The following is a 14379-nucleotide window of genomic DNA, read 5'->3' on the forward strand; positions in this document are numbered from 1 at the left end:
AAAGAGTGAAATTTCAAGAGTTATCGTGATTCCTCACGATAATATATGAAAATCACGAGTGCAGTAGGAATTTCACCATGTTATTCACAGTGCTTGCTTTGTAAATTGCGATATCACCTCCTCCTCCTCCTCGATTCGTCGGTGCTCTCCCGGCCTGGGTTATTTACAAGTGGTGACCCGGCCTTGGCTGGGTCTTGGGAGTGTCTGAGATCTATGTCTCCCATGGGAGGAGGTATAAGACCTCCTCAGCTTCTGGGAGCAGCTGTCCCCAGGCCTAGTCCCATTGCCCGCTCTCACGGTGCTCGTAGAGATAAGCTAGGCCTCTGGTTTGCCATCTTCCCCTCCCCAGGAGGGCTCGTGGGAATGGTATCTGCCCCATTGATATCACCTGTTGTGATCTTATTGCATCATTACTCTCAGTACGCAGCTGGAAATGTGCAGAGAGGATAATTTTACCACCCAGAGCTTCACATCCGTAGTTCAAGATGGCGCTCTCTTGTATTACCGAATAAGTACGAGATTGAAATTCTGCACAAAACACATCCATCATACACGGTTGTGATTCATCATACACGGTTGTGATTCATCATACACGGTTGTGATTCATCATACACGGTTGTGATTCATCATACACGGTTGTGATTCATCATACACTGTTGTGATTCATCATACACGGTTGTGATTCATCATACACGGTTGTGATTCATCATACACGGTTGTGATTCATCATACACGGTTGTGATTCATCATACACGGTTGTGATTCATCATACACGGTTGTGATTCATCATACACGGTTGTGATTCATCATACACGGTTGTGATTCATCATACACGGTTGTGATTCATCATACACGGTTGTGATTCATCATACACGGTTGTGATTCATCATACACGGTTGTGATTCATCATACACGGTTGTGATTCATCATACACGGTTGTGATTCATCATACACGGTTGTGATTCATCATACACGGTTGTGATTCATCATACACGGTTGTGATTCATCATACACGGTTGTGATTCATTATACACGGTTGTGATTCGTCATACACGGTTGTGATTCATCATACACGGTTGTGATTCATCATACACGGTTGTGATTCATCATACACGGTTGTGATTCATCATACACGGTTGTGATTCATCATACACGGTTGTGATTCATCATACACGGTTGTGATTCATCATACACGGTTGTGATTCATCATACACGGTTGTGATTCATTATACACGGTTGTGATTCGTCATACACGGTTGTGATTCATCATACACGGTTGTGATTCATCATACACGGTTGTGATTCATCATACACGGTTGTGATTCATCATACACGGTTGTGATTCATCATACACGGTTGTGATTCATCATACACGGTTGTGATTCATCATACACGGTTGTGATTCATTATACACGGTTGTGATTCGTCATACACGGTTGTGAGTCATCATACACGGTTGTTATTCATCATACACGGTTGTGATTCATCATACACGGTTGTGATTCATCATACACGGTTGTGATTCATCATACACGGTTGTGATTCATTATACACGGTTGTGATTCGTCATACACGGTTGTGATTCATCATACACGGTTGTGATTCATCATACACGGTTGTGATTCATCATACACGGTTGTGATTCATCATACACGGTTGTGATTCATCATACACGGTTGTGATTCATCATACACGGTTGTGATTCATCATACACGGTTGTGATTCATTATACACGGTTGTGATTCGTCATACACGGTTGTGATTCATCATACACGGTTGTGATTCATCATACACGGTTGTGATTCATCATACACGGTTGTGATTCATCATACACGGTTGTGATTCATCATACACGGTTGTGATTCATCATACACGGTTGTGATTCATCATACACGGTTGTGATTCATTATACACGGTTGTGATTCGTCATACACGGTTGTGATTCATCATACACGGTTGTGATTCATCATACACGGTTGTGATTCATCATACACGGTTGTGATTCATCATACACGGTTGTGATTCATCATACACGGTTGTGATTCATCCATCATACACGGTTGTGATTCATCATACACGGTTGTGATTCATCATACACGGTTGTGATTCATCATACACGGTTGTGATTCATCATACACGGTTGTGATTCATCATACACGGTTGTGATTCATCATACACGGTTGTGATTCATCATACACGGTTGTGATTCATCATACACGGTTGTGATTCATCATACACGGTTGTGATTCATCATACACGGTTGTGATTCATCATACACGGTTGTGATTCATTTGTTACTGGAACTTATTTAAGTTAATTAGCACAAGTTGGTCAAGTCTCAACGGACTCTTATTTCCTACAGACTATAAGGAACTTATCGGCTAATTTTTTTTACAGGATATTTGATATTCATGTTAATTTAGGCTGAATTCTTCTTCTCTGTGACCACTTGGCTCCTCTTCTCTGTGTCCACTTGGCTCCTCTTCTCTGTAACCACTTGGTTCCTCTACTCTGTGTCCACTTGGTTCCTCTTCTCTGTGTCCACTTGGTTCCTCTACTCTGTGTCCACTTGGCTCCTCTTCTCTGTGACCACTTGGTTCCTCTTCTCTGCAACCACTTGGTTCCTCTACTCTGTGTCCACTTGGTTCCTCTTCTCTGTGTCCACTTGGTTCCTCTACTCTGTGTCCACTTGGCTCCTCTTCTCTGTGACCACTTGGTTCCTCTTCTCTGTGACCACTTGGTTCCTCTACTCTGTGTCCACTTGGTTCCTCTTCTCTGTGTCCACTTGGTTCCTCTACTCTGTGTCCACTTGGCTCCTCTTCTCTGTGACCACTTGGTTCCTCTTCTCTGTGTCCACTTGGTTCCTCTACTCTGTGTCCACTTGGTTCCTCTTCTCTGTGACCACTTGGTTCCTCTACTCTGTGTCCACTTGGCTCCTCTTCTCTGTGACCACTTGGTTCCTCTACTCTGTGTCCACTTGGCTCCTCTTCTCTGTGTCCACTTGGTTCCTCTTCTCTGTAACCACTTGGTTCCTCTTCTCTGTGTCCACTTGGCTCCTCTTCTCTGTAACCACTTGGTTCCTCTTCTCTGTGACCACTTGGTTCCTCTTCTCTGTGACCACTTGGTTCCTCTTCTCTGTAACCACTTGGTTCCTCTTCTCTGTGACCACTTGGTTCCTCTTCTCTGTGACCACTTGGTTCCTCTTCTCTGTGACCACTTGGTTCCTCTTCTCTGTAACCACTTGGTTCCTCTTCTCTGTGTCCACTTGGTTCCTCTTCTCTGTAACCACTTGGTTCTTCTTCTCTGTAACCACTTGGTTCTTCTTCTCTGTAACCACTTGGTTCTTCTTCTCTGTAACCACTTGGTTCCTCTTCTCTGTGACCACTTGGTGTGACCACTTGGTTCCTCTTCTCTGTGACCACTTGGTTCCTCTTCTCTGTGACCACTTGGTTCCTCTTCTCTGTGACCACTTGGTTCCTCTTCTCTGTGACCACTTGGTTCCTCTTCCCTGTGACCACTTGGTTCCTCTACTCTGTGACCACTTGGTTCCTCTTACTTGTGACCACTTGGTTCCTCTTACTTGTGACCACTTGGTTCCTCTTCCCTGTGTCCACTTGTTTCCTCTTCTCTGTGATCACTTGGTTCCTCTTCTCTGTGACCACTTGGTTCCTCTTCTCTGTGTCCACTTGTTTCCTCTTCTCTGTAACCACTTGGTTCCTCTTCTCTGTGATCACTTGGTTCCTATTCTCTGTAACCACTTGGTTCCTCTTCTCTGTGACCACTTGGTTCCTCTACTCTGTGACCACATGGTTCTTCTTCCCTGTGACCACTTGGTTCCTCTTCCCTGTGACCACTTGGTTCCTCTTCTCTGTGACCACTTGGTTCCTCTTCTCTGTGACCACTTGGTTCCTCTTCTCTGTGACCACTTGGTTCCTCTTCTCTGTGACCACTTGGTTCCTCTTCTCTGTGACCACTTGGTTCCTCTTCTCTGTGACCACTTGGTTCTTCTTCCCTGTGACCACTTGGTTCCTCTTCCCTGTGACCACTTGGTTCTTCTTCCCTGTGACCACTTGGTTCCTCTTCTCTGTGACCACTTGGTTCTTCTTCCCTGTGACCACTTGGTTCCTCTTCTCTGTGACCACTTGGTTCTTCTTCCCTGTGACCACTTGGTTCCTCTTCCCTGTGACCACTTGTAGCCAGATGGTTTTCAGAACGCACTGATCGCATTTTGTGACTGAAGACTGAAGATTTTCTCTCTCAAGAAATCAAATACTTACCATCACAAGGTTCTTGTTAAAATTCACTGTTTGTATTCATTCCTCGGTATTTCTGCCATAGGCCATATCACTGCCCGTTCAACTGTGCCACAATCACTGGCTGGTACAATTGTACCACAAACACTGGTTGGTACAACTGTGCTACAGTCATTGGCTGGTACAACTGTACCACAATCACTGGCTGGTACAACTGTGCCACAATCACTGGCTGGTACAACTGTACTACAGTCATTGGCTGGTACAACTATCACGATCACTGGCTAGTACAACTGTAACACAATCACTGGCTGGTACAAGTGTACAATCACTGGCTGGTACACTGTGTGACTTGTAAATGGTCCAAGTCGGACCGAAACGTCGTCCTTAGCTCCTGCTATGTGCGGGTTATTTGTGTATTGTTTCAGTGACTAAAATTAATGTACTGATACCTTCCATTAATTAGTCAATTTGTGTCCTTATAATGAAATTATTTAAGAAATCTGAAATGAATAGGAAAATGATTCAGTATATTTTCTGAATTAAAAGGCCGAGGTTCAGTATATTCTCTGAATTTAAAGGCCGAGGTTCAGTATTGTCTTTGAATTAAAAGGCCGAGGTTCAGTATATTCTCTGAATTAAAAGGTCGAGGTTCAGTATTGTCTTTGAATTAAAAGGCCGAGGTTCAGTATATTCTCTGAATTAAAAGGTCGAGGTTCAGTATTGTCTTTGAATTAAAAAGCCGAGGTTCAGTATATTCTCTGAATTAAATTGCCGAGGTTCAGTATTGTCATTGAGTTAAAAGGCCGAGGTTCAGTATATTCTCTGAATTAAAAAGCCGAGGTTCAGTATATTCTTTGAATTAAAAGAACGAGGTTCAGTATATTCTCTGAATTAAAAGGCCGAGGTTCTGCTTTCTTGTCTGCAGCCAGTAGTAATTTCCCCACTTTTCTTGTTACTATATTTTCCGCGGCATATAAGGCGCACCACTGAAGTATCATAATGGTAAATTTACTCATTTTTCGGCATATAAGACACACCACAGAAGTATCATTATGGTAAATTAACGTGTATTCCGGCATATAAGGCGCATGACATAAGTGTCATAATGATCAATCAATAATCACGTTCAAGTGTTAATTACCATCTTTATACAAAAATGTAGCCAAGGGTCCACCCTTGACCCCGATCTTAAGCATATAAGGCGCAGGCCTGTTCTCCAGTGTCGTCAGGTCGATTTTCCTTCGTCTCTAATCATAGGACATGCCCCTTAGCTCCCGGACTATTCTTGTTGCAAACCTTTGCACTTTGTCTAATTTCTTTACGTGCTTGGCTAGGTGTGGGTTCCAAACAGGCCTAACACAGGCCTAACATACACGGTGTACAGGGTTCTGAACGATTCCTTATTGAAATGTCGGAATGCTATTCTTAGGTTTGTGTGTAAGTGGTGTGTAAGTATATTTGAGCACTTTTCTACTTACAGATATACACATGAGTCGTAGGTCACGATTGGCTCCTGACACACTTTAACATCATGTGAGCATACATACTTACTTCCTCTACTTACCGTCGTTGTTTTGGCCCTCCTAAATGAGCAAATGTAGGAAGTCTTACAGCCAGGCTGTGTTAAAACTGGTAACCAAACAACGCATTACCAGTGCCAAAAAAATGCACTCAATGATCCCCCCTCTCATATAAATGTCTTGGAGATGTTATGACCAAGAGAGAGATGTTCCTACATTACCTCAGTGTTGACTGCTATCTCCTAACCTCACTCGATGGCTTATAATTCAGTATTAAGTTAATGATTCGTTCAAGTCCATTTGGTTCACGTAAATCTGTACGTTCTTACGAGATCTGAGGAGGCCTGGCACTGTAGTGTAGAAGGAGACTATAAGGCAGAATCACAGGTAGAAGTGTAACAGGGAGATTAACAGGAAAATCACGGGTGGGAGAGTAACAGGGAGATTAACAGGAGAATCACAGGGAGTAGAGTAACAGGAAGGTTAACAGGAGAATTACAGGTAGGAGAGTAACAGGGAGAAGATTAACAGGAGAATCCCAGGTAGGAGAGTAACAGGGAGGAGAATCACAGGAAGGAGAGTTACAGGAGAGTAACAAGAGAATCACAGGGAGAAGAGTTACAGGAGAGAAACAGGAGACTCACAGGGAATAACAGAAGAGTAACAGTGAGGCTCAGGACTAAGGTTGAGTCCGATGGGAATAAAACATCAGAGAGAGTTCAAGATGTTTCGAGCATCACAAGTGATCCCAGAAACAAAACCACATCAAGAAGCAAAATTCACCCCCACACTCAAAACATCAATAATAACAGATTTTACTTAAACATTCAGATGTAATAAGCATTATATACCACAATTTGCACTTATCAATACGTAAGTGTGACACAGATGAATGCATCCCTACTACACATGGAGCTACAACGTTCCTCTGAACTAATCTGCCTGGACTTCCTGCTCATTTCTGCAACACCGCAAGCTCCTGATATGTTGATTGCAACACGAAAGGCCTAAAGCTATCATTCAACTCCCCTCGTGGTTATTTGCATCTTGCATAGCTTATTCGCGATTATTGCACATTGGAGAGGTATATTCACCCTACATTCACCCGCCAGAGAATTAATTGTGAACAATGCAAAGTTTAAGGCAGAGAAATTAAGGCTCACAGATTTGGTTTGGGTAGAAATATACACATACACCCTATCATGTATAGAAAAAGAGTATACAACACATACTATATATGTAACACGTAATAGTGGGTACACGACAAATACTACACACATAACAACATATAAGAATTACAAGGTGAGTACACACTGTACACTACATACATGATAACAAATTAAGATAACATAAGTGATAACAAGAATGTGAGTACTTACGAACATATTCTCGAGCGCATGTTTGGCGAGCCAGCAGTTGAGGAACACTGGTACGAAGAGGTTCCTGAGTGGTGACCAACATATCTATGGAGACACAGAAACCAGGTGAGACACAGACCAGGTGAAACAGAGACCAGGTGTCACATTCCAGATGTCACACTCAACACTTGCATCAATCATACACACAAAATGTAAGTAGTGTAAATTAAGTGCCTAATCATAAATGCTTAGAATTTTTTTTCTGTTTACGTATTTTGAGTTGCAATGTAATAGATATTGAGCTGGCCAAAACACGGAAGTCATATTTACAAAAGTGGAGATTTAATCGTGTTTTACCCACATGGAGAATAATATAGGCAAAAATAAATATGTTTTGGTCGCTATGCGACCGAGAAATGTATCCCATGGGTGCCTGTACCTCAAGCACGCACAAAAATAGTAGAGATTGAGTTTAATTACTATCAGCACTGATTATTGAAAGACAATTAGAAGAGGCACAAGCAAATTATCATAGGGAAACTAATTTCCTATTTTCTTTCATAGAAAGGACAACTCCATAGGCACACAAGCCAACACCAGCTCCAACCTTCTGCTTTCAGGGTTGAAAATCATTATAAGAGTTATTCTCTGAATATTTTACAGATAGGAATACCCCAGAATGCACCAGCAGCACTTGAAGTATGAAGCCGTTCTCATGATACATTCTCAAGTTATGACTTCTGAAGATTAGAAGAAAACAGCGTAAGGTATTTACAAGTTATCATACGAAAAGTAATTTTTTTTTTGAAGTTTGCCAGTTGTTTCAATAAAACTGGAAAACTGACATCTACACTGACCAACTCAAACCTTTTTCTAATTAACACAAACCAATACTGAAGAAAATTCTCATGCAGCAGGCAAAATATGTGTTACACATGCTAAATAAATGTTATACTTAAACAAACGGATGGGGTTAGAACCCATGGCAAGTGGATGGTAAAACTCCTGGCCAGTGATTTAGCCACTGGGTCAGCTGGTTACAATAAGATTGCAACTAGTATATTTATACTCCATAGGGAGGTTAGCATGGGCCACCACTGTGACTACAAATGATGATAAGTAAATGGCTTGTGTAAGTGGTATTCCAAACGTAAGGAAAATGAAATTAGTTCTTAGCTCGCCATAACCACGTATGGCGAGCATCAGGAGTGACGTGTCCAGTGCTGCTGGGCACCTGATGTAAGTGACACTGGTGGTTAAGTGTTAAGGACGTCTCGGATTTGGCAGGCTACCTGGGTGGCGTATTAAAGTATCAAGGGTTCGAGTCCCCACCAGTGCAATATATATATATATATATATATATATATATATATATATATATATATATATATATATATATATATATATATATATATATATATAAATATATACATACATATATATATATATATATATATATATATATATATATATATATATATATATATATATATATATATATATATATATATATATATATATATATATATACATATGTATATATATATATATATATATATATATATATATATATATATATATATATATATATATATATATATATATATATATATATATATATATATATATATATATATATATATATATATTAAATTTAAGTCGTAATGAACTACTGTCGATAAATAAAGAGAAAGGTGGGCGGGATTCGAGTCTCTGGAACAGTTAATTTCAGAACCAAGGTTCGACCCTCTCGCCTACCTTTCTCATTATTCATACGCACATTTCACCAATTATAACTGCTGACAAATTTCTTTTAAAACAAACTGCAATAGTTTCCTCTACATTTTTCCCAAATTATTTATTTAGCTGACCAGATCTGTTTTTTAACCTTCAAAATACATAACAGAGAATGTGTTCTCCAGCTGTGTTATTGTTCATCAGGAAGCTTGTGTTCTCCAGCTGTGTTATTGTTTATCAGGAAGCTTGTGTTCTCAAGCTGTGTTATTGTTTATCAGGAAGCTTGTGTTCTCCAGCTGTGTTATTGTTTATCAGGAAGCTTGTGTTCTCAAGCTGTGTTATTGTTTATCAGGAAGCTTGTGTTCTCCAGCTGTGTTATTGTTTATCAGGAAGCTTGTGTTCTCCAGCTGTGTTATTGTTTATCAGGAAGCTTGTGTTCTCCAGCTGTGTTATTGTTTATCAGGAAGCTTGTGTTCTCAAGCTGTGTTATTGTTTATCAGGAAGCTTGTGTTCTCCAGCTGTGTTATTGTTTATCAGGAAGCTTGTGTTCTCCAGCTGTGTTATTGTTTATCAGGAAGCTTGTGTTCTCAAGCTGTGTTATTGTTTATCAGGAAGCTTGTGTTCTCAAGCTGTGTTATTGTTTATCAGGAAGCTTGTGTTCTCCAGCTGTGTTATTGTTTATCAGGAAGCTTGTGTTCTCCAGCTGTGTTATTGTTTATGAGGAAGCTTGTGTTCTCCAGCTGTGTTTTTGTTTATCAGGAAGCTTGTGTTCTTCAGCTGAGTTATTGTTTATCAGGAAGCTTGTGTTCTCCAGCTGTGTTATTGTATATCAGGAAGCTTGTGTTCTCCAGCTGTATTATTGTTTATCAGGAAGCTTGTGTTCTCCAGCTGTGTTATTGTTTATCAGGAAGCTTGTGTTCTTCAGCTGAGTTATTGTTTATCAGGAAGCTTGTGTTCTCCAGCTGTGTTATTGTTTATCAGGAAGCTTGTGTTCTCCAGCTGTGTTATTGTTTATCAGGAAGCTTGTGTTCTCCAGCTGTGTTATTCACTCTCTCTGTAATGACTTTTTCAATGGTGCTGACAACAACACTAGTTAGCGAGAGTTATCCTGATTACACAGTAGTGTTTGTTATCATGTAACACACAGTAGTGTTTGTTATCATGTAACACACAGTAGTGTTTGTTATCATGTAACACATAGTAGTGTTTGTTATCATGTAACACATAGCAGTGTTTGTTATCATGTAACACATAGTAGTGTTTGTTATCATGTACCACATAGTAGTGTTTGTTATCATGTAACACATAGCAGTGTTTGTTATCATGTAACACATAGTACTGTTTGTTATCATGTAACACATAGTAGTGTTTGTAATCATGTAACACATAGCAGTGTTATGTAACGCACAGTAGTGCTTGTTATCATGTAACACATAGTAGTATTTGTTATCATGTAACACATAGTAGTGTTTGTTATCATGTAACACATAGTAGTGTTTGTTATCATGTAACACACAGTAGTCTTATCATGTAACACATAGTAGTGTTATCATGTAACACATAGTAGTGTTTGTTATCATGTAACACACAGTAGTGTTATCATGTAACACATAGTAGTGTTATCATGTAACACACAGTAGTGTTATCATGTAACACATAGTAGTGCTTGTTATCATGTAACACATAGTAGTGTTATCATGTAACACACAGTAGTGTTATCATGTAACACATAGTAGTGTTATCATGTAACACACAGTAGTGTTATCATGTAACACATAGTAGTGTTATCATGTAACACACAGTAGAGTTATCATGTAACACATAGTAGTGTTTGTTATCATGTAACACACAGTAGTGTTATCATGTAACACATAGTAGTGTTATCATGTAACACATAGTAGCGTTCGTTATCATGTAACACATAGTAGTGTTATCATGAAACACACAGTAGTGTTTGTTATCATGTAACACACAGTAGTGTTTGTTATCATGTAACACACAGTAGTGTTTGTTATCATGTAACACACAGTAGTGTTTGTTATCATGTAACACATAGTAGTGTTATCATGTAACACATAGTAGAGTTTGTTATCATGTAACACACAGTAGTGTTTGTTATCATGTAACACATAGTAGTGTTATAATGTAACACACAGTAGAGCTTGTTATCATGTAACACATAGCAGAGTTATCATGTAACACATAGTAGAGTTTGTTATCATGTAACACACAGTAGTGCTTGTTATCATGTAACACATAGTAGAGTTTGTTATCATGTAACACATAGTAGTGTTTGTTATCATGTAACACATAGTAGTGTTTGTTATCATGTAACACATAGTAGTGTTTGTTATCATGTAACACATATTAGTGTTATCATGTAACACACAGTAGTGTTTGTTATCATGTAACACACAGTAGTGTTTGTTATCATGTAACACACAGTAGTGTTTGTTATCATGTAACACACAGTAGACTTTGTTATCACGTAACACACAGTAGTGTTTGTTATCATGTAACACATAGTAGTGTTTGTTATCATGTAACACATAGTAGCGTTTGTTATCATGTAACACATAGTAGTGTTTGTTATCATGTAACACATAATTGTGCTTGTTATCATGCAGCACACAGTAGTGTTTGTTATCATGTAACACATAGTAGTTTTACCATGTAACACATAGTAGTGTTTGTTATCATGTAACACATAGTAGTGTTTGTTATCAAGTAACACATAGTAGTGTTATCATGTAACACACAGTTGTGCTTGTTATCATGTAACACATAGTAGTGCTTGTTATCATGTAACACACAGTAGTGTTTGTTATCATGTAACACATAGTAGTGTTATCATGTAACACATAGTAGTGTTTGTTATCATGTAACACATAGTAGTGTTTGTTATCATATAACACTCAGTAGTGTTTGTTATCATGTAACACACAGTAATGTTTGTTATCATGTAACACATAGTAGTGTTTGTTATCATGTAACACACAGTAGTGTTTGTTATCATGTAACACATAGTAGTGTTTGTTATCATGTAACACATAGTAGTGTTTGTTATCATGTAACACATAGTAGTGTTTGTTATCATGTAACACAGTGTAGTGTTTGTTATCATGTAACACACAGTAGTGTTTGTTATCATGTAACACATAGTAGTGTTATCATGTAACACAGTAGTGTTTGTTATCATGTAACACATAGCAGTGTTTGTTATCATGTAACACATAGTTGTGTTTGTTAACATGTAAGACAGTAGTGTTTGTTATCATGTAACACACAGTAGTGTTTGTTATCATGTAACACATAGTAATGTTTGTTATCATGTAACACATAGTAGTGTTTGTTATCATGTAACACATAGTAGTGTTTGTTATCATGTACCACAGTGTAGTGTTTGTTATCATGTAACACACAGTAGTGTTTATTATCATGTAACACACAGTAGTGTTTGTTATCATGTAACACACAGTAGTGTTTGTTATCATGTAACACATAGTAGTGTTATCATGTAACACAGTAGTGTTTGTTATCATGTAACACATAGCAGTGTTTGTTATCATGTAACACATAGTTGTGTTTGTTAACATGTAAGACAGTAGTGTTTGTTATCATGTAACACACAGTAGTGTTTGTTATCATGTAACACATAGTAGTGTTTGTTATCATGTAACACACAGTAGTGTTTGTTATCATGTAACACACAGTAGTGTTTGTTATCATGTAACACATAGTAGTGTTTGTTATCATGTAACACATAGTAGTGTTTGTTATCATGTAACACATAGTAGTGTTTGTTATCATGTAACACATAGTAGTGTTTGTTATCATGTAACACATAGTAGTGTTTGTTATCATGTAACACATAGTAGTGTTTGTTATCATGTAACACATAATTGTGCTTGTTATCATGCAGCACACAGTAGTGTTTGTTATCATGTAACACATAGTAGTGGTATCATGTAACACATAGTAGTGTTTCTTATCATGTAACACATAGTAGTGTTTGTTATCAAGTAACACATAGTAGTGTTATCATGTAACACACAATAGTGCTTGTTATCATGTAACACATAGTAGTGCTTGTTATCATGTAACACACAGTAGTGTTTGTTATCATGTAACACATAGTAGTGTTATCATGTAACACATAGTAGTGTTTGTTATCATGTAACACATAGTAGTGTTTGTTATCATATAACACTCAGTAGTGTTTGTTATCATGTAACACACAGTAATGTTTGTTATCATGTAACACATAGTAGTGTTTGTTATCATGTAACACACAGTAGTGTTTGTTATCATGTAACACACAGTAGTGTTTGTTATCATGTAACACACAGTAATGTTTGTTATCATGTAACACATAGTAATGTTTGTTATCATGTAACACATAGTAGTGTTTGTTATCATGTAACACATAGTAGTGTTTGTTATCATGTAACACACAGTAGTGTTTGTTATCATGTAACACACAGTAGTGTTTATTATCATGTAACACACAGTAGTGTTTGTTATCATGTAACACACAGCAGTGTTTGTTATCATGTAACACATAGTAGTGTTATCATGTAACTCAGTAGTGTTTGTTATCATGTAACACATAGCAGTGTTTGTTATCATGTAACACATAGTAGTGTTTGTTATCATGTAACACATAGTTGTGTTTGTTAACATGTAAGACAGTAGTGTTTGTTATCATGTAACACACAGTAGTGTTTGTTATCATGTAACACATAGTAGTGTTTGTTATCATGTAACACACAGTAGTGTTTGTTATCATGTAACACACAGTAGTGTTTGTTATCATGTAACACATAGTAGTGTTTGTTATCATGTAACACATAGTAGTGTTTATCATGTAACACATAGTAGTGTTTGTTATCATGTAACACATAGTAGTGTTTATCATGTAACACACAGTAGTGTTTGTTATCATGTAACACACAGTAGTGTTTGTTATCCTGTAACACATAGTAGTGTTTGTTATAATGTAACACATAGTAGTGTTTTTTATCATGTAACGCATAGTAGTGTTTGTTATCATGTAACACATAGTAGTGTTTGTTATCATGTAACACATAGTAGTGTTTGTTATCATGTAACACATAGTAGTGCTTGTTATCATGTAACACACAGTAATGTTTGTTATCATGTAACACATAGTAGTGTTATCATGTAACACAGTATTGTTTGTTATCATGTAACACATAGTAGTGTTTGTTATCAAGTAACACATAGTAGTGTTAACATGTAACACACAGTAGTGCTTGTTATCATGTAACACATAGTAGTGCTTGTTATCATGTAACACACAGTAGTGAACATTAAAATGGTATAAAATACCGACAGGTTGTTAGGTAAGACACATATGCAACAGTTAGGTATCTTTATTTCGAAACGTATCGCCTACACAGTAGGCTTCTTCAGTCGAGTACAGAAAAGTTGATAGAAGCAGAAGAGACTTGAAGACGATGTAATCAGTCCATCACCCTTAAAGTT

The 14379-nt window shown here is 37.9% G+C and overlaps 1 protein-coding gene across 4 annotated transcripts in view; it reads right to left on the bottom strand.

Moving 5' to 3' along the window:
• The window catches only part of SLO2 (slowpoke 2), a gene marked incomplete at its 3' end in the record, with an annotated part of 260978 nt that overhangs the window by 231758 nt on the left and 14841 nt on the right, over positions 1-14379 (bottom strand). For all 4 annotated transcript variants that reach the window (XM_070092471.1, XM_070092465.1, XM_070092460.1 and 1 more), the window contains 1 exon segment: positions 7156-7239. In XM_070092471.1, coding sequence (XP_069948572.1) covers positions 7156-7161 — 6 coding nt within the window.

The sequence above is a fragment of the Cherax quadricarinatus genome, chromosome 3 (assembly GCF_038502225.1).
Source record: "Cherax quadricarinatus isolate ZL_2023a chromosome 3, ASM3850222v1, whole genome shotgun sequence".
In the NCBI taxonomy this organism is placed as follows: Eukaryota; Metazoa; Arthropoda; class Malacostraca; order Decapoda; family Parastacidae; genus Cherax; species Cherax quadricarinatus.